A 22,018-nucleotide genomic window follows, 5' to 3' on the forward strand; every position below is an offset into this window, starting at 1 on the left:
TTCGTTACAATCATAGGTGTCAATTGTCTATTCTATATTACATATATAGTTCATGCTAACAGCGCTCATTGTAATAATTTGTGGTGATGTGTTAATTAAAAAAGGGTATTTGCATTAAATCTTCACAAATGTTACTCTAGATTTCATTCTAGATATGTTTTCCAAATATATGGATGTGCTACATCATTTGTGTTCATCCAAACTGTGACATAATAATGACTTGAGACAAAATGGAGGGCTTTAGTTTTGACAACTTTTATTTTGATATTGCCAAAGCTGTACATGTTCTATAAATACTTTTTTCACACCCATTTCAATTATTCCATCACTTTCTCCACAGCAGCAGGCTAGCTACCACAATAATAGGGTTGGTTGGTTTCAAATACTCCAGTTTCTTAAGGTTCTCAAATGTAACTAGTCTAAGAAACTATACCCTGTCTTCAAACTGTTTTGAGACACTCATATTTACACCAGTGTTTTTATTGTCAATAATGAAATGCCTTAAATAATTGCCTCATGGAATTTGTAACTATGTTCCTTACACAAGCATTTCCTCTCTAAAAAATAAAAGCCACTTAAACACTAAAAACAATATCCTGATCATATAGCTGTATTATTCATATATTGCTGATCTGGCAAAACAATACACTGCATGTATACACACAAACTGTGGGATTTACAGTTGGGCTGAAATGGGTCTAGAATGGATGTATTTGTCTTACTACAGTACAGACACAACATGAAGACTTAACGGACAAAACCATAACAGCAGGGCTTGATAGCACAGCAGTAGGTTTAGAATCTCCAAATAGTGATTTTGCACTTATAAACAATAGGTCATCATTTATTTACTTCAATAAATATGTAAGACAAGGAAGTCCTTTTATACATTCTTTGCACTTTGAAAGCCATAATAGCCGAGATGTTTTATCAGAACAATGATCTGGCTCTGGCTAACTATGTAAAGTATTGCACATCTAGTGAATAAACCACACATTGTAAAACATTTTCTAATGGTGAAATGTACAGCATTCTGCTTCTCTTTAAATATTTTTTCTCTCCATAGTAACATGCAATTCAATAAAGAGGACCACAGACAAGAAATTTGACAGTAGAATTACAGTAGTTTAGCCTCACTGGGCAAGCTAAAGAGATACACGCATCTTGGACCACACAATATAATTTTGTGATCAAAAGGAATGAAACCTTTAAAAAGCTTTTACATGCAGTGTTTGATGCACCATACAGTAGTAGCATTTAACAAAGTGACACCCGTCAGTACTAGAGTGCTTTTTAAACGCTTCACTGGTTTGGACTTGGACAGACTGGAGTTTTACAGTAATACCACGTAGCACATAGAATATTCATCACACAGTCATAGGGAGTGGACAGGGAGGTTGGTTGCTTTCTTATCGACTTGCAGGGCTGTGCCTCACATATCCCTCCCCCTCGCTGTCTCCATCCCATTAAAAACAACCAATGAAACCTTGGCAGCAGGCCAGGACGAGAGGACAGTCACAAAGAGGAGATGGGGGACGGACAGACCAAGTCTCCCCTTGAAGAACAAGCACGCTTACAGCCAAGGCCTCAGGCTGGGCATGTATGGGAGGAGTCTAGAGGACGTGACCAGGGTTGGGAAAGGTGTACGCACGATGCCACAGACCAGGGTTCATACATATATAAACTCAGCAAAAAAAGAAACGTCCCCTTTTCAGGACCCTGTCTTTCAAAGATAATTCGTAAAAATCCCAAATAACTTCACAGATCTTCTTTAAACACTGTTTCCCATGCTTGTTCAATGAACCATAAACAATGAATGAACATGCACCTGTGGAACGGCCATTAAGTCACTAACAGCTTACAGACAGTAGGCAATTAAGGTCACAGTTATGAAAACTTAGGACACTAAAGAGGCCTTTCTACTGACTCTGAAGAACACAAAAAGAAAGATGCCCAGGGTCCCTGCTCATCTGTGTGAATGTGCCTTAGGTATGCTGCAAGGAGGCATGAGGACTGCATGTGGCCAGGGCAATAAATTGCAATGTCCGTACTGTGAGACGCCTAAGACAGCGCTACAGGGAGACAGGACACACAGCTGATCGTCCTCGCAGTGGCAGACCACGTGTAACAACACCTACACAGGATCGATACATCCGAACATCACACCTGCGGGACAGGATGGCAACAACAACTGCCCGAGTTACACCAGGAACGCTTAATCCCTCCATCAGTGCTCAGACCGTCCGCAATAGGCTGAGAGAGGCTGAACTGAGGGCTTGTAGGCCTGTTGTAAGGCAGGTCCTCACCAGACATCACTGGCAACAACGTCGCCTATGGGCACAAACCCACCGTCGCTGGACCAGACAGGACTGGCAAAAAGTGCTCTTTACTGACGAGTTGCGGTTTTGTCTCACCAGGGGTGATGGTCGGATTTGCATTTATCGTCGAAGGAATGAGCGTTACAACGAGGCCTGTACTCTGGAGCGGGATCTATTTACAGGTGGAGGGTCCATCATGGTCTGGGGTGGTGTGTCACAGCATCATCGGACTGAGCTTGTCGTCATTACAGGCAATCTCAACGCTGTGCGTTACAGGGAAGACATCTTCCTCCCTCATGTGGCACCCTTCCTGCAGGCTCATCCTGACATGACCCTCCAGCATGACAATGCCACCAGCCATACTGCTCGTTCTGTGCGTGATTTCCTGCAAGACAGGAATGTCAGTGTTCTGCCATGGCCAGCAAAGAGCCCGGATCTCAATCCCATTGACCACGTCTGGGACCTGTTTGGATTGGAGGGTGAGGGCTAGGGCCATTCCCCCCAGAAATGTCCAGGAACTTGCAGGTGTCTTGGTGGAAGTGTGGGGTAACATCTCACAGCAAGAACTGGCAAATCTGGCGCAGTCCATGAGGAGGAGATGCACTGCTGTACTTAATGCAGCTGGTGGCCACACCAGGCACTGACTGTTACTTTAGATTTTGACCTCCCCTTTGTGCAGGGACACATTATTCAATTTCTGTTAGTCACATGTCTGTGGAACTTGTTCAGTTTGTGTCTCAGTTGTTGAATCTTGTTATGTTCATACAAATATTTACACGTTAATTTTGCTGAAAATAAACACAGTTGACAGTGAGAGGACATTTCTTTTTTTGCTGAGTTTATGTATACATACACACACACAATAGGGATTTTACTTACAGGGCAATGCACAAAGAGTAGAGGGTACTTCTTGGAGATGTACTTACAGGGTGCAAAGAGGAGTAGAGGTGTGTGCTTAAGTAGTTCAAGGATTGTCAGAACTCAATGTCATAGTAGGACCGAGATCCCACTTTGTTGCAGAGTGAGAGGCACAGAGGAGTTTTTTTGTGTGTGTGTGTGGGGGGGGGGGGGGGGGGGGGGTAGATTGGATGGGTCGTAGACTAGCTGGGCAGAGGTCTTGGAGATAGGAGCTTGGGCTTGCCTTCTGCTTCCTTCCCCTTCACCGCAGCCACGTAGGAGAAAAGGCAGAGGACGGAGTAACAGATCTGGTGTGCCTGTTTGAGAGCAAGAAAAAAAGAGAGCGAGAGCATGAGGGAAGTGTAGCTTTGACATAGCTACTTGTGGCGTAGTCATACTACTTGTGCCTCCTTACTCTTTATTATTTGGTGTCATGGCTCTGTAGAACTTACACTAATCGTGATATGAACAAAAAGGGGATTATATTATTTGAAAAAAAATATTACATGCATTTTAGAAATGAAAGGGATTACTCTTCAAAATTGTGTCAGGACATATATGCAATGCAGTACTGTTAAAACAGATCTGGTGGCTATTGAATGCCAAGAGTATGGCGTTAGCTACGAGAGCGGAAGAGTTCAACTCACCATGGGTGTCTTGTACTTGTGGATCACCACTTCTTTAGTTTCAGGAACTACAAGTGCAGGTGCAAGAGACAAAACAAAGGATTCAAGAGGTTGAAACCTCCCTTTAAGAAAGAGTGAGAGCTGGGGATTGCAGGGCGTGTAGCATGTTACCAATGTTTTCAGACTATGAGAGGGTGCGCAAAAGAAGCTGTGGGCCAAGAGAGTCCACAAGTACTGGTTCAGAGTTCACACTTATCTCGAAAATGATGCTACCCGATTTGCATTGGGCATATGCTAGATTGGACCAAATCAAAACACAGACACGCTTTACTTGGGCATGATGAAACCTGAAGTCTAAGACGTTGGATACTCTCATATACTATCTGAAAAAGTGTGGCATTGTCAACGTTAGGTCTAGCAAATATATTTGATATTTAAGGGGGAGGGACAGTAGAATCGAAGTGCAACTTTGGGTGGTTCTTGCAGACATAAAATACGTTCTTCAAAAAACCCTCTTAAATTATAGTATTGCGAAGCGAAGTTCAATAATGCGCTAAGAAAGCCACTGTAGGTGTAAGTTAGCTAGCTAGGTGAAGAACCCCCTTCTACCTCAGTCACGAACAGGGTTGGATAGGTTACTTTGTAAATGTAATCCGTTACAGTTACTACCTGTCCAAAATTGTAATCAGTAACGTAACTTTTGGATTACCCAAACTCAGTAACATAATCTGATTACTTTCAGTTCTTTTTTGATTACTTACCTCTTATGAGGCATTTGAAGCAGTGGTGTGTATTCATGGATGCCAAGGGAAGAGCGACACAGCACCCCTCTGTCTCTGTATGTGTAGGACATCTATCTGATGCTGTCTGGTCTTAAAGATGATGACATTGTTGCCACCCGTAGCATTGAATGCAAGGGAAGCCAGCGAGCATTTGGCCTCCCTTGATAATTTTGTAAGTAAAATAATAGCCAATCAGCGTTACGCTGAACTGAGTGAGCTCAACCAATTTGGATTTGGCTTCACTCCTATCACACTGCACCAAGAAAAATACGTAACTGACAGAAACAACTTGAATTGATGTAGAGATGGCGCCGGAGGAGATGGCTGACGTTTTATGGGCTCCTAACCAATTGTGTGTTTTTTGCATTATTTGTAACTTATTTTGTACATAATGTTTCTGCCACCGTCTCTTATGACGGAAAAGAGCTTCTGGATATCAGAACTGCGTTACTCACCTCATACTGGATGAAGATTTTTTCTTTAACGAGTCGGACACAAAGGATTTTCTTCAGACACCCGACAAGGCCCAAATCCCCTTAATTTGCATGAAGAGACAGAGATATCGGGGACGTAGGTCGGGGTGCCTTGTAAGGATCCGACAGCGAGTGAGTAATCCCCCCTCTACCATCAGTCCTATTAGCCAATGTGCAATCATTGAATTACAAAATGGATAAGCTCAGATCAAGATTATCCTACCAACAGGACATTAAAAACTAATATCTTATGTTTCACAGTCGTGGCTGAACGACGACATAGATAACATAACATACAGCTCACGGGGCTTTCGGTACATCGGCAAGATAGAACAGCTGCCTCCGGTAAGACAAGGGGTGGCGGTCTGTGTCTATTTGTAAATAACAGCTGGTGCACAAAATCTAATATTAAGGAAGTCAATCTCATGATAAACTGTAGACAACACTATTTATGAAGAGTTTATCATCTATATTTTCGCAGCTGTCTATTTACCACCACAAACCGATGCTGGCACTAAGACGTCACTCAAAGAGCTGCATTAAGGCCATAAGCAAACAAGAAAATTATCATCCAGAGGCAGCGCTTCTAGTGGCCAGGGACTTTAATGCAGGGAAACTTGAATCCGTTTTACCTAATTTCTACCAGCATATTAAATGTGCAATCAGAGAGAAAAAAAAAAAACTCTAGACCACTTTTACTCCATTCACAGAGACGTGTACAAAGCTCTCCCTCGCCCCCCATTTGGCAAATCTGACCATAACTCTATCCTCCTGATTCCTGCGTATAAGCAAAAAGTAAAGCAGGAATTACCACTGACTCGCTCAATAAGGAAGTGGTCAGATGACGCAGATGCTAAGCTACAGGACTGTTTTGCTAGCACAGACTGAAATATGTTCCCGGGATTCTTCCGATGGCATTGAGGAGTACACCACATCAGTCCCTAGCTTCATCAATAAGTGCATCGATGACATCGTCCCCACAGTGACTGTACATACCCCAACCAGAAGCCATGGATTACAGGCAACATCCGCACTGAGCTAGGGTAGAGCTGCCGCTTTCAAGGAGAGGGCCTCTAACCCAGGACGCTTATAGGAAAACCCGCTGTGCCCTCCGACGAAACATCAAACAGGCAAAGCATCAATAGAGGACTAAGATTAAATCGTACTACACCGGCTCCGACGCTCATTGGATGTGGCAGGGTTTGCAAACTATTACGGACTACAAAGGGGAGCACAGCCATGAGGTGCCCAGTGACACGAGCCTACCAGATGAGCTAAATAACTTCTATGCTCGCTACGAGACAAGCAACACTGAAGCATGCATGAGAGCTTCAGCTGTTCCGGACAACTGTGTGATCACACTCTCCGTAGCCGATGTGAGTAGGAACTTTAAACAGGTCAACATTCACAAGGCCACAGGGCCAGACGGACTACCAGGACGTGTACTCCGAGCATGCGCTGACCAACTGGCAAGTGTCATCACTGACATGTTTCAAGCAGACCACCATAATCCCTGTGCCCAAGAACACCAAGGTAACCTGCCTAAATGACTACTGACCCGTAGCACTCACATCTGTAGCCATGTAGTGCTTTGAAAGGCTCACATCAACACCATTATCCCAGAAACCCTAGACCCACTCCTATTTGCATACCGCCCCAACAGATCCACAGATGATGCAATCTCTATTGTACTCCACACTGCCATTTCCCACCTGGACAAAAGGAACACCTGCGTGAGAATGCTATTCATTGACTATAGCTCCGCGTTCAACACTATAGTGCACTCAAAGCTCATCACTAAGCTAAGGACCCTGGGACTAAACACCTCTCTCTGCAACTGGATCCTGGACTTCCTGACGGGTCACCCCCAGGTCGTAAGGGTAGGTAACACCACATCCTTCAAGCTGATCCTCAAAACGGGGGCCCCCCAGGGGTGCGTGCTCAGTCCCCTCCTGTACTACCTGTTCACCCATGACTGCACGGCCAAGCACGACTCCAACACCATCATTAAGTTTGCCGACGACACAACAGTAGGCCTGATCACCGACAACGATGAGACAGCCTATAGGGAGGAGGTCAGAGACCTGGCAGTGTGGTGCCAGAATAACAACCTACCCCTCAACATGATCAAGACAAAGGAGATGATTGTGGACAACAGAAAAAAGAGGACAGAAAACTCCCCCATTCTCATCGACAGGGCTGTAGTAGAGCAGGTTGAGAGCTTCAAGTTCCTTGGTGTACACATCACCAACAAACTATCATGGTCCAAACACACCAAGACAGTTGTGAAGGGGGCACGACAACGCCTATTCCCCCTCAGGAGACTGAAAATATTTGGTGTGGGTCCTCAGAAAAAAGTTCTACAGCTGCACCATCGAGAGCATCCTGACTGGTTGCGTCACCGCCTGGTATGGCAACTGCTCGGCCTCCAACCGCAAGGCACTAGAGGGTAGTGCATACGGCCCAGTACATCACTGGCGCCAACTTTCCTGCCATCCAGGACCTCTATACTAGGCGGTATCAGAGGAAGGCCCAAAAAAGTGCCTAAGACACCGGAGAGCCAAGTCTAGGTCCAAAAGGCTTCTTTACAGCTTCTACCCCCAAGCCATAAGACTCCTGAACAGCTAATCAAATGGCTACCTGGACTATTTGCATTGTCCCCACCCCCCATTTTTACACTGCTGCTACTCTCTGTTAATTTTCCACGCATAGTCACTTTACCTCTACCTACATACCTCAACTAACCGGTGCCCCCGCACATCGACTCTGTACCGGTACCCCCTGTATATAGCCTCACTGTTATTTTATTATTGCTCGTTAATTATTATTATTTATTTATTTTAAATTCAGTTTATTTTAGTAAATACTTCAACACTTTTTCTTAACTGCATTTTTGGTTAAAGGCTTGTATAAATAAGCATTTCACTGTAAGGTCTACACCTGTTGTATTTGGCGCATGTGACAAATAAAATGTGATGATTTGATTTGAATTGTTGCATCTCGTGTTGTTGTCCTCCAGTGGCTAGCTAGCTAAAATTAGCCCTTTCCTTGGCATGGATGGAGATAGGGATTTGGACTTATGGTTTTATTTAATTCTCCGTACTAGGCAATAATTATAAAGGGAATTCTGATCCAACCATAAATTCATACATTGTTCCCCTGGACTGAGAGGATGATAGTTCAATAGCTACGTAGCTATACGGAGAAGGCTAATGTTAACTAGCTCACGTTTCCCACGAAAGGAAGTTAGGCTAGCGAGCAAGCATTTTAGCCAGGTAGCCTAGGATAACAAAAAATAAAAGCGTATATTGTATGACAGTCAGACTGTTTCGTCAACATGAGAGGATGGCATTGGCGTTTCAAATTTTATTGGTCACATACACATATTTAGCAGATGTTATTGCGGGTGTAGTGAAATGCTTGTAGTAGGGTGAGTGAACATGTTTTTCTGCATTCACACACACAAATCAGAACCATGGACAGCCACATCATATTTAGCTTACGTTGATTGGACTAAATTGTTTTTGGTATCTTTTAGTTGTCACTGTATTAGACTAAGCATAGATGATTTGATGATGTTGAAATGTTGCAGTTGAAATGGTGCTGGAATAGTGGAGGCAGCTCCTGTTTTCTTTGCGACTTGCGGTAACGCTTCTTTGTTCTAAATCAATAGTTGTTTAGTAGTCAGAAAATGTCGTAAACATTAACTTGCTTGACCATGCTGTAGGTCATGTAACTGTTTGTTACACGCAATTTGCTTTGTGGACTTCAACGGACAGAGGTTACTCTCCGGTTTTGTGATGAAACAAAGGTGGTTGAATTCAGGGGCGCAACTTTGGTTTTAGAAGTGAGGGGTACACTTTCTTAATCCATTCGGATAAATACCAAACAGCCTACCCGACCGCTCAGAGGCATCCACATGGTCCTAAAGCACACCGTTGCCTCGTTTTGTTTCACATTTCAATGATAAAAGTGGGTGGGACAAAAATGCTATTTCAGAATGTGGGGGAATGTGATGTCCCCCCATCCCCAGTGAAAGTTGCACCCCTGGTTGAATTTATTCTGCCACTGTCTTTTTATTATCTCGGCCTTATATCACGGTCGCAAGGCATATGAACTAACAGGTTACAGAGCAAACAATGCAATTATCACAACACATAGGTTGTAATATTGCTTTTTTTCCTGGCTTGGCTTCCCCAGTGATTTTACCCATGCACCGCTACAGAGTAGAAGGCAAAAAGTATCCAAACGCATTTGGTGCATCATCATAGTGGTCTCTGGCTTGTGGTCAGACTCACTCAGGTGGAACAAACTTAAACGTGTCTTTTTTCCAATGCTGAATTGAATGTGATTGAGAAAACAAAGTGGTGTAAATTTGTAAAAAAAAAATCGCTATGCCTGTAATCTGATTACAAAATGTTTGCTATGCCTGTTGTATAAATCGCCACAGATAAACCAAGTTATAACTGTAACATTCTACTGCATCATTGTATCTTGCCTTGCTAACTTATCCTGGTTAGCCTATGCTAGTTCCCAGTTAATGTAGCCTTGCTACTCATTTTTATACATTGTCCATTACAAATTAATGCATCAGTATTGGGTTACAACATATAGTTCACGTTCCTTGTTTAGCTGTATATTATGTGCTTCCATCACGGTTCCTCTAACTGGTCTAAGCCGTGGTCAGAACAGTATCTTGTACAGGTTTATATTCCATATTATCTTACTTCTATACCTTTTGTTACTTCTATCCCTTTTGTTACTGTGTATGCTTACACCCTGCATGTTATTTGTACCTGTAAATTCCTATTCTACAGTGTTGTATGTAACTGTAGGCCATTTAGGCAGTTCGACATTTATGCCTGATATTCTCTATGGGGAAATACGGCACCCAGTCCAAACACGTTATTTTTACCCACTCAGCCCTTGGTCTAGCAATTGTCCCTCTGGGAATCCCCAGTGAAACTGGATGCAGTTTGATTGCCATCGGAGCGAGTGAAGAACTTTGGTCACTTGCAGGGTATCAGGATATCACCCACAATTCAATCTGTAGTCACATGTCAAACTCTGGTGGCCACAAAGTTTTACATTTACATCAACAAGGCTGCATTTTCGGCATGTCAGAAAACATTATGAACTTAGCTTGCTAAAAAAATATATAAATGACATTGATTTTAGCATTGGAAAATTGGCGTAGTCTCGTAGTGAGGAGCCTATAAAACGTAGCTAGATTCATAAACATATTTTTTGGAATTCAGATATTAGAGTAAGTTACCAAACTATAAAACTAGCTAGCCAGCTTGTGGTAACTGTAGCTAGCTACCTGACAGGAGTGCTAGCTAGCTACGTTAGCTTACTAGGTACATTGTGCTCTCGAGTGGCGCAGCGGTCTAAGGCACTGCTTCGCAGTGCTAGAGGCGTGACTACAGACCCTGATTAAATAAAAATGTAATAAACACTAATAGCTTTAGGTTGGTTGTTTTTAAGCTCAACTTCAAGATTTCCACCAAGGACATTGAATCTCCGATCATCACTCTCCCTTGCTTGGGCAAGGGACATTTAAAGAACACTCGGATGTGACGATGTAAAACGTCATTCAAGGCCTGAGGGTTAGGGCCTAGGGCTGTCTACTTTGAGTTTGAAACGCAGCCGTTAAGAGTTGTCGTTCTCTAGCGCCGCCCTTTCCGGAATCTTCCCGGATGTCAGTCAGCCTTTGCAATTAGAGCTATTACAGGGCTCGTCTGCAGCCTAGTGGCACAGTTTATTATTGCAATCAATATATGCATATTGTTTACGTGTATCACCTATTATGTATATATCACAGCCACTTATTATGTATGCCTATTTCTTAGGTATTATTGACATTATGTTTATGTATACATTCCTTTCTACTATTTATGCAGATTATTTTCTGTATGTTTATGCATATTACCTATTCTATACTTATGTCAATGTCTTATCTAGTGAATTCATATACATTACTAATATTGTATTATTATTCATTTTCTCAAATAGAAACCACACACATCGTTACTACTATATATTCACCATTATTCTGGTTACTGTGGAATTGAAGTGTTCACAGTGAATCAACGGCTTGCATGTCTTTTTGACCGAAGACACAGGGGCTAGGGTCGCACTATCCCAGGGCATAACGCACATAGTATTCTACAAGCTATGCTGACTGGCAAACAACCACAGCTAAGTTACGTAGCTAGCTATCATCTTTCAAGCTAAATATGGAAAACTGCTTGTGTGTGAATAAAACTTAGGGACAGTTTGGTTATGTTCCCACCATGTCTGCATACCGGACTACCATCTTGATGACGGTCTGCATAGTTCACCAGAGATGAGTTCACAAAGTTAGAGAATTTCATCTGCTCAGTCCACAGCGAGTGGCAAACAGCTCTGACAAAAAGCTGGCTAGTTTGTTTATTTTGCTTCATTTGCGAGAACCACCCAAACTTCAACCTCGCTTCTAGCTTGCCGCCAGCTTAATCCTTGTGGTACATGTCAAACAGTATACCTGTATGAGTTGGCTCAGTTTCTCAGCTGATAAAAAATATATAGTTTGGTTGTTTCCTAAAAAGGGTTTTTCCTGCCCCCATTACTTACTGTTCCTAGATTTGTTTTGGTGAATAGATTCAACTGTTTGTAGCAGCAAACCATTTGAATACAGGCATCAAAATGATTGTGTAAAGAAGGACATACATGGCCCACGGAAAAGGAAAGAACTCACACGAATGGCTTGAAAATACAAAAAATCTGAGACTGTGCATGAGTCACAGTGCGAACAAATGTGTACAGCAACAACAATAACAATGTAAAACAATGTGGAGAATGGGAAAGAAACTAAGCAGGACATTATAGGGGAAAAACAAAGCAAGAAACTGAACACTTAAAGACGTCACAAATACATAAACTGTTAAAGGGATACTTTGGGATTTTGGCATTGAGGCCCTTCATCTACTTCCCCATTGTCAGATTAACTCATGGATACTATATTTATGTCTCTGCGTGCAGTTTGAAGGAAGTTGCTAACTAGCACAATTGCTAACTAGCGTTAGTGTAATGACGAAGTTTTTGGGCTCACGAAACTACCTCTAACTTCCTTTATACTGGACACAGAGACATAAAAATGGTATCCACAAGTTCATCTGACTCTGGGGAAGTAGATTGCTAAAATCCCAAAGTGTCCTTTTAATGAGGCCCAACTCCCTAGACCAAGTTCAAAGCCAGTGTCGGAGGACAGACTTTTCATTAGTAACTGTGAACCTACGAAAGAAGGGACAGATGTAGAGGTCGGAAAGATGGGGGAGGGGAAGGGGGCAGTTCAAAACCCTCTGCTCTCCACATTGTCAAGTCGCTAGGTTTCTTCGTCTCAAAACATTGAGGGAAAAACAACGCTAGAGGGGTTTGCTTTTTTCAAGTGATGGAGAGGAGCAGAAAGCTTCAGTTTCATAAACTGTCAGAAGGACAGGCAGAAACTCAGGCAAGGGTACAAGAAAGGAACGAGGGGGATTCTGCATAAAGAATGAGGGGCATGAGAGAAGGTGGGAACGGAGAGGAGGAATGCTCTTAAGTGAGGAAAGGAGAAGAGAGATTTGACAGCACTTTACCTGCTGGAGAATGAAGGTTTTCATAGCGGCAAGGATGAGGGTAGCGTATTACAAAAGCAGCACAGAGACGCGGCAGTAACCCAGTCCAGCGCTGACATAGATGGGGGCTATCACCTCACAGATCTAGGCCTCGCCTAACAATCTCATTGGTCACTGGTTATCAGTTTCAAATATGGCAGTATAATAAGCCATGACGAACCATCTACTGTACACATCAAGAAGGAAATGCTCTAAATATCTAAATAGTAGCCCTGGTCTCAGGAAAGGAATCACTAATCGCATTTAGTAGGCACCATTGAGCGAAAACGTTTTGAAATGGCTGAGATACTACCTGAACATGCCTAAGAAAGCACATTTTCCTTTTCTTAATGTTTTTTGTTGTTGTGCCTACTCAACGCAACCCAGATGTGGCCATTTCAAACAAGTTAGCATCCTTCTATCCTGAAGATCAAGCAGATCAAGTCCCCCCTAGGAATCTAAATTGAAACAATTTTTCAAGATAATTCAGCTTCAACTGAGAGCTGAGAACATAAATCAACGTAGGTGTCCTTTATTCTTAATGAGCGTTTTTAAAACCGTTAAAACACGATCTGGGGCTCTGCTTCCCTTTGCTCTAGGCTTTGATGAATTTCCCTCTCATGCACATACCATCTTATTTGGTCGAGTGAACCCTAAAATGATTTCCTACCCTAAAGCTCGAATTTCCAACATTTGATCCTTACGAAAGTCTGATGCAGAAACAAGCTGTGCATCAAGTCTTCCATCATAATACGACAGATCTGACTCCTAAGACCTCATGGTTAAAAACTAAAAATACTTCTGGACGAAATAAAATGACGGCAAATAAAGACAGAACTCTCACAATTAGGGCTGTTTTGTCTTATTTTATAATCAGCAATAAATATAAAATTAGCAAACATTCCTATTTGTGAGGGCTGGACTTCTCAATTGCTAAATGAAACTAGCTAATTCTAACACTGACTATATTTGCCCCGAGGTATGCAAGAGCTGTTGTGAATCCACTGAACCCTGAGTCGTTACAGTTGCTATCTCTGTGCGTCAGCGTTGCGTTTGTCGTGAAGCTGAGTTACCGCCGTGTCGAGTACAGACCTAGAATCAATAGATGGGGTAATTACCAAATTCCTCCAGGACAAAGACTCCCTTCACAGTATTGCACTTTTTAATGTGATTCAGCTCTATGAAAACCTAAAACAAAAAACAAACAAAAACAGCAAGACAGAACATTAGCAACTCAATGACAACAGGCTGAAATTAAACATTTCAGATAGAAAATGAACAACGTTAAATTCTCATCTAGTCAATACTAAAAGGGAAAAAGGGATGGTATATGCAAGCTTTTAAACGCTACCAAAAAGAAATAGGAAAGCACAAAACAGAAGTTTCCATGATTGAATGCTTACATGGGCTGGGGTTAGGTGAGTAGAAATGCATTGTGGGAAGGTCTATGATGAAGTGAGTGCTATTAATGACTACTTGCTGAATGAAACTATAATATGGCAATTTGTTCGCACTATAGTGCCTTAGCTATAGTGTGCATCAACAAAGCTATTGTGAAGCAACAGTGAAGCAATGGTGACTGCTATTAATTCCTGTTTTCCCTACTAATGCAAATGCACTGTGGCCCATGTAATGCTTAGAATACATGGAAATTCCATATGAAAACAGAGATGAGGACACATAAAATAAAGTTTGCCACACACAGCTAAAACAATTGAGGAAAAATAACCCAACCAAAGAATGACATAACCGCTAACAAATAAACACAGCAGAGGTTGTGTACCTTCCGCTCCTTGCAGGGGAGAGAGCATGGAAGAGAAACGGTTTGAATTATTATCGGACAGAAGAGCACAAACACTGGACGGCGCACAAAGAGGGCGCTGCACTATCCCCAGAAAAACAATCCACCTAATGGACGGGACTTGACGTATTAACAGCTGTCAATGCCAATATAATATACCCATCACAGAAATTTCTACTGGAATGATAAAGTGCTAAACTACGAAAGGTGGAAAAATAACTACTGAAAGTTGGTCTAGTCTATACTTGTAACAGCTGGTCTTTTTTTGGTTTGTTCCTGGGCCTAACCCAGAAAAATACAGTTACTACCAGCTTACCAAAACCAATAATACTACATGATGTAATTACATCATTTCAACCAGTTTTGACTGCTGGGAACCCACTCCCGCCCCCCATGCCCTCCATGCCCCCTCCTCCAGCAACGAGGGCTGGCACCAACAGCTCAGTAGTACAGGTACAAGAGGGCACTCAGCCACAATCGCCTCCCCAACAAAACAGGCTGCCGCCTATAACAACCTCACCCGTCTGTAACATGCCCACGTATTTAACCCTACGGTGCCCCATGTCTGACACTGGAAGCTTGGGTGGGCCTGCACTGGGAAAATGTAATGGGTTGGCGTTAACTATTATATGAAAAAGTTCTTTACAACAAGATTGTTAAGTGTTTGTTGTTGTTGTTTTATTGCGTGAATGACGTCTATGAATATGACATCTACTACTGGTGCTTAAGCTCCTGCAGAGCTGACGGTGGAAAAAGAGGTGGTTTGAATTTGCCAAGCAGCATCTCAATGAGCGCTATGACCATTATCGTACAATTAGGTTGCACAAACGTATGTGTTGTTCCTTAAAAGGTAAGTTAGGTGTCTGTAGTAGGGAAAGGGTTTTACAAACGTATGACTCTTGTACCCTTGTTAAATTCTATATGATGATGACGATGATGTAACTGTTCTTCAACCATAGCTACCGTGTTCTCACCTGTTAGGTGGCTCAAATTAGACCAATGTGTTGAAGTGTTGCATCAAAAAGAAGGCACAATCAAATACACTCTCGATTGGCCGCTGCAATGTCTAGCCTTAATAACTTTCAATTAGGTGCGCTGTGTGATCTAAAGAAATCAAGAAAGCAGTTCAAAAAGATAGGACCTTTCATAAAGAATGTAGTGGTCCAAAACATGATTTTCTATTCTACTACAATTGAGTATTACCTTATGAGTAGGCATTTCCCTGTGTTGATTCAATGCGTTTTTGCCCCAATCCTACAGTGTGATATGTCCAGTGTGTTTCGTCACTTTGCTTATATTAAATGAGTGCCACTCCTATGACCCTCAATCATTGGCGGAGCAATTGTATAATTGTTATTTCAGATCCAAGCATTTCCTTTAGGTCCAAAAAGATCTACTTGTGACAGTCGTGAGGACTGAGGTCAATTATATTCTTACTCAAGTTGATTAAGGATATGGAATTGCCCCACCCCCAAAAGATGTGAATACTTGAAGAGGTATTTTTCATCTAACTTTAATATGCAGGTCAAGGGAATTTAAGGGGACAAAACTTTAAAAGAACAGTAAAATAAAATGGCAATTATTAATGAAAAGTCTTTGCACAAGGTCATCCGTCTTATCTCTGATCTCTGAAATCTCTCTAACACAAACAGAACACTCGCCCCCCCCCCCCACACACGAACAGACGACAAGGTTTGGGCACCACAAGTAAGAATGCTAAGTATTAACATAATATTTATGTATTTTTGAAATGTCCAATTATTATATTTCTTAACCCCTTTTTTCCTCCCCAATTTCGTAATATCCAATTGGTAGTTACAGTCTTGTCCCATCGCTGCAACTCACGTACGGACTCGAGAGAGGCGAAGGTCGAGAGCCTTGCATCCTCCGAAACACGACCTGCCAAGCCACACTGCTTCTTGACACACTGCTCGCTTAACCCGGAAGCCAGCCGCACCAATGTGTCGTACAGCTGGCGACCTGAAGTCAGCGTGCATGGCCCCGGACGCCACAAGGAGTCGGTAGAGCGCGATGGGACAAGGACATCCCAGCCGGCCAAACCCTCCCCTAACCCGGACGACGCTGGGCCAATTGTGCGCCGTCTCATGGGTCTCCCGGTTACAGCCAGCTGCGACACAGCCCGGGATTGAACCAGGATCTGTAGTGACGCCTCTAGCACTGCGATGCAATGCCCCGATCGCTGCGCCACTCGGGAGGCCTTTAACAGAAATGTTTAAGTGGATATGTGTTTTCTTCTTGAAACACACATCTTAGTGACTGCACAAATAAAACATAACATCTTTTAAATCATAGAAAGACAAAGCACAAAAATGTACAGTGAGGGAAAAAAGTATTTGATCCCCTGCTGATTTTGTTCGTTTGCCCACTGACAATGAAATGATCAGTCTGTAATTTTAATGGTAGGTTTATTTGAACAGTGAGAGACAGAATATCAACAAAAAAATCCAGAAAAACGCATGTCAAAAATGTTATAAATTGATTTGCATTTTAATGAGGGAAATAAGTATTTGACCCCTCTGCAAAACATGACTTAGTACTTGGTGGCAAAACCCTTGTTGGCAATCACAGAGGTCAGATGTTTCTTGTAGTTGGCCACCAGGTTTGCACACATCTCAGGAGGGATTTTGTCCCACTCCTCTTTGCAGATTTTCTTCAAGTCATTAAGGTTTCGAGGCTGACGTTTGGCAACTCGAACCTTCAGCTCCCTCCACAGATTTTCTATGGGATTAAGGTCTGGGGACTGGCTAGGCCACTCCAGGACCTTAATGTGCTTTTTCTTGAGCCACTCCTTTGTTGCCTTGGCCGTGTGTTTTGGGTCATTGTCATGCTGGAATACCCATCCACGACCCATTTTCAATACCCTGGCTGAGGGAAGGAGGTTTTCACCCAAGATTTGACGGTACATGGCCCCGTCCATCGTCCCTTTGACGCGGTGAAGTTGTCCTGTCCCCTTAGCAGAAAAACACCCCCAAAGCATAATGTTTCCACCACCATGTTTGACGGTGGGGATGGTTTCTTGGGGTCATAGGCAGCATTCCTCCTCCTCCAAACACGGCAAGTTGAGTTGATGCCAAAGAACTCCATTTTGGTCTCATCTGACCACAACACGTTCACCCAGTTGTCCTCTGAATCATTCAGATGTTCATTGGCAAACTTCAGACGGGCATGTATATGTGCTTTCTTGAGCAGGGGGACCTTGCGGGCGCTGCAGGATTTCAGTCCTTCACGGCGTAGTGTGTTACCAATTGTTTTCTTGGTGACTATGGTCCCAGCTGCCTTGAGATCATTGACAAGATCCTCCTGTGTAGTTCTGGGCTGATTCCTCACCATTCTCATGATCATTGCAACTCCACGAGGTGAGATCTTACATGGAGCCCTAGGCCAAGGGAGTTTGACAGTTCTTTTGTGTTTCTTCCATTTGCGAATAATCGCACCAACTGTTGTCACCTTCTCAACAAGCTGCTTGGCGATGGTCTTGTAGCCCATTCCAGCCTTGTGTAGATCTACAATCTTGTCCCTGACATCCTTGGAGAGCTCTTTGGTCTTGGCCATGGTGGAGAGTTTGGAATCTGATTGATTGATTGCTTCTGTGGACAGGTGTCTTTTATACAGGTAAGAAACTGAGATTAGGAGCACTCCCTTTAAGAGTGTGCTCCTAATCTCAGCTCGTTACCTGTATGAAAGACACCTGGGAGCCAGAAATCTTTCTGATTGAGAGGGGGTCAAATACTTATTTCCCTCATTAAAATGCAAATCAATTTATAACATTTTTGACATGCGTTTTTCTGGATATTTTTGTTGTTATTCTGTCTCTCACTGTTCAAATAAACCTACCATTAAAATTATAGACTGATCATTTCTTTGTCAGTGGGCAAACGTACAAAATCAGCAGGGGATCAAATACTTTCTTCCCTCACTGTATTCTTCCTCTAAGGTCATGATCAAAACGGTGACTGAAGTACCTTCAAAATGTGCTCTGCTTTTGCACTCAATTCAGTAGGCTATAAAATATTTATCAATGTCAAACATAAAAAACCCTAAATGCCTTCTATTCTCTCTCTTTTTTTAAAGGGACCTTAGAGGAAGTGAGCCACAGTTGTGTGTGTGAGAGAAAGAAAATAGAAAAAGAGAAGAATTGAGGTGGGTGGAAAGAGGTTAAGTGGTTTTGCGTGTGTGTATGTGTGCGTGTGTGTATATATTGTATATGTGTGTATGTGGTAATACAGGCCTCCTACCTGGCTGTGCATGAATTTGAGGTTGATGCCTTCCAGGGTGACTTGCAGCAATCCTCCCTCGCCCGTCTTCATGTCCTGCACAGGGAACTCTCCACCCAGCTCTGGACCTATGGAGAGGGGCAGATCGCTTAAACCAAAGGATCCCTCCCCTATCCATTCCGCAGTACATCTCTTTTGAAAAGTGTTAGTGATGACAGATATTAAAGTCTTTACTTGGCCAACTGAGCTGATTGACTCAAAAGGTTATAGAATTTCTTGGATGATAAAGCAGTAATCTAGAGCTCACCTTTACTCAGAGTTATTCCTACACCCTAAATGTATACTTTTCCATAGACTATGAACTATTGCTAACTGCTATTAGCCCTTAGGGCAGTGGTATACAAACCTTTTCATTGGGGACCCCATTTTGTTTGCAAGCATTTCTGGGGATACCCTTTTATTGGACAAATGCAATGACCCAACCTTAAAAATTGGAAAATGTCCATTTTTACATGAACAAATAACCTTCAATTCATTACTTTTCATCTCTCTTATCAAAATGAAAAGAACCCAATTAATACATTTCCTCAGTAACATTCATTTTTAAAATGATCTTTCTCATAAACGTTTGTATATTTTCCCATACAATAATCTGTACTCTTAAAAAAAAAAAAACTCCAAATTTCTTTAATATATTTAGGCAATCCCACTGCTATTCCTCTGCAACTTCACTAGGGGTCCCGACCCAGACTTTGAATACCATTGCCCTAGGGCTATACATTTCCAAACGCAGCGCAATCATACATTGGTGCTGCCTCAAAGAAAGGGTCTAGCCAACGTGCACACATACCTGGTTTAATGCTCTGCTGTCGTGCAGCAGCCCTTTCCATGCTGTCCTTCACGCAGTAATACAATTCACGACACTAGACAAGAAAACATTTGAATTCAGATTATGGACTATGGAATACGAAAGTTGTCTATACAAAGTCTGACACGAAAGTCACCACATTTACAGTCACCTTAATCAGAGGTTCCACTGACACGGATATCATTGTGTTCATAATTGCTAGCCGCATTTCAGTACGCGAAGCGCAGACGGTAGAGGCTCACCTTCTTGGTGTAGAACTTGTTGAGTTGGGTTTCCTGGCCATTGCGTCTCCACAGACACAGCACCTTGGTCTTGGGACAGTAGGTCATGTTAATGAGCTTCTCGTACCACCAGCGCTCATACACTGTGCCGATGTTGCTGCGCAGGACTATGCAGTCGTCACACACCTGAATGGGGGAAATGGACAGAGGCAAAGAATGCAATTAATTGATATCTACTGTAGAGCTAAACGCTTGATCTACTGAAACAACAAATTGCAGCATTTTGACAGTTCTTAAATTTGATCTATTCAGATACACTTGTCTGGCTTTCATGCATCTCTTGGGCACAATAAAAAGTGAATTCTGAAAGTGTCTTTCTCATACCTCCATGAAGAAGATGTCCCCCGTGGTGTCTGTCCCAGCATGCACCACGAAGGTCTGCTTCTTGATGTGACGGCTTCCACTAGGTCTGATGGACAGCTCGCGGCCATTCTGAAATGTGAGTGAACAAGACGTTAAGTTAACCCTTCTCTTACAATTTTTGCGGGGCCCCATGGAAATATAATTAACATAAATAAATCTGTGTCAAAATACATCTGTTTAAGCTAGAGATATGTTTTTTGTTGTTGCATGGGCTGCCTCTCAATCCACCGCATCCGCTGAGATCGCCCTACCACATCTGGGGTGAAAGGTGGCAGAATTAGAAGAACGGTGTTTGTCAGACCACGAGATACTCAGAAAAATCGGTCTTCTCACAAAAACGTTTGTAGCGTCTGAACAGTTTGGCCTATAAAACTATTATGACCCCTCTGTGGAAAGATGACTCTCACGAACCCGATGGTGTTCTCCGTTTTGCTCTACGGAGTTGTGACAGCCCCATCTGCCAATTTCTGTCTGTAGGCTTCAAACAGTTTGGGCTACACAGTGATATGACCCCTCTGTGGAAAGGTGAGTCTCTCACGAACACGTCAAAAGTTTGGACACACCTACCAGTCAAAGGTTTGGACAAACCTACTCATTCCAGGGTTTTTCTTTATTTTTGAAAAAGAGAAGAGAATGCCAAGAGTCCAAAGCTGCCATCAAGGCAAAGGGTGGCTACTTTGAAGAATCTCAAATATAAAATATATTTCGATTTTATTTTACACTTTTTTGGTTACTACATGATTCCATATGTGTTATTTCATAGTTCTGATGTCTTCACTACTATTCTACAATGTAGAAAATAGTACAAATAAAGAAAACCCGTGAATGAGTAGGTGTGTCCAAAGTTGACTGGTACTGTACATGTCGGTTGTTTTGCTCTAGGAAGCCCACAAGCCTCATCTGAAGGTCCACATAACCAGTTTTTTTTTTTTTTAAATCATGGAAGTATATATGGAGACTGTTTAGTGACTAAAATAAGGGGTTAAATACATGGAAAATTATAAAACACATTTCCTGATCTTTCTTATATCTCTCAGATATAAGACAGAACTTCCTTTACATTTTTCTAGGGGATTGTTGTTCCATGTAATGAATCTGTTATTCAATGCTTTTCTATGGGCTAATAGAAGTAATGCCAAATCAAATGTTTCATCCCCGGCTTAGACAGGGCTTAGACTCTAGCGGGTTAAACAGAGATACTGTCTCAGCAACACTGATATTCTCACACACACTAAAAACATGTGTTGCATAAAATGATCTGGCTTGAAGGACCATATAAAACTTTGAATCTATATGCCACTTGGTAGAACAGTTGACCGCCTTAGTGGCTCCTGTTTTATTGAAGAGAGAGAACCTTTGGTGCCTTCTTACCAAATTAGCCAGTTTGTCCAGACACTCGTTGATCTCCTGGCTGTGGCTGAGGCCGATGTGGGACTTCCCCATCAGACGCCTCACCTTCTTCCTGATGTCATTCTTGCTCACCTGGACAGACAGAAACGGACAAACAAATTTCGCAAGACACATTGGAAAATATACGATGCCTACCTATCTTAACATTTGTAGTTGCTGCAGTTGACATACGGGGGTTACGGAGTAAAACATTGTGTATGATAGGCCCACCTTAACCATTAGCATGTAGGCGATCATATTATGCAGTAGAGTAGCTAACAGCCTGTCCTCATCGTCCTCCAGGCGCTTACGGTCGTGGTCCCCGAGTGACAGGTATCTGTGTAAACA

At 42.5% G+C, this 22,018-nt stretch overlaps 1 protein-coding gene across 17 annotated transcripts in view; it reads right to left on the bottom strand.

Annotated features, from left to right (window-relative positions):
• Positions 1–231: 231 nt before the first annotated feature.
• LOC139576272 (MAP kinase-activating death domain protein-like) overlaps positions 232–22,018 on the bottom strand; it is an 80,293-nt gene continuing 58,506 nt past the window's right edge. For 10 of the 17 annotated variants that reach the window (XM_071402165.1, XM_071402163.1, XM_071402161.1 and 7 more), the window contains 7 exons: positions 21,902–22,007; positions 21,653–21,763; positions 20,243–20,350; positions 19,880–20,044; positions 19,620–19,692; positions 18,791–18,897; positions 14,950–16,752 (listed from right to left, as the gene is read on the bottom strand). In XM_071402165.1, coding sequence (XP_071258266.1) covers positions 16,270–16,752; positions 18,791–18,897; positions 19,620–19,692; positions 19,880–20,044; positions 20,243–20,350; positions 21,653–21,763; positions 21,902–22,007 — 1,153 coding nt within the window. In that variant the 3' untranslated portion in view covers positions 14,950–16,269. Of the gene's footprint in view, positions 3,533–3,862; positions 3,910–13,851; positions 13,922–14,516; positions 14,526–14,949; positions 16,753–18,790; positions 18,898–19,619; positions 19,693–19,879; positions 20,045–20,242; positions 20,351–21,652; positions 21,764–21,901; positions 22,008–22,018 lie in introns of those variants that run through there. The other 7 variants (XM_071402177.1, XM_071402175.1, XM_071402174.1 and 4 more) reach the window with 3 other exon arrangements.

Source organism: Salvelinus alpinus, chromosome 5 (assembly GCF_045679555.1).
Source record: "Salvelinus alpinus chromosome 5, SLU_Salpinus.1, whole genome shotgun sequence".
NCBI lineage: Eukaryota > Metazoa > Chordata > Actinopteri > Salmoniformes > Salmonidae > Salvelinus > Salvelinus alpinus.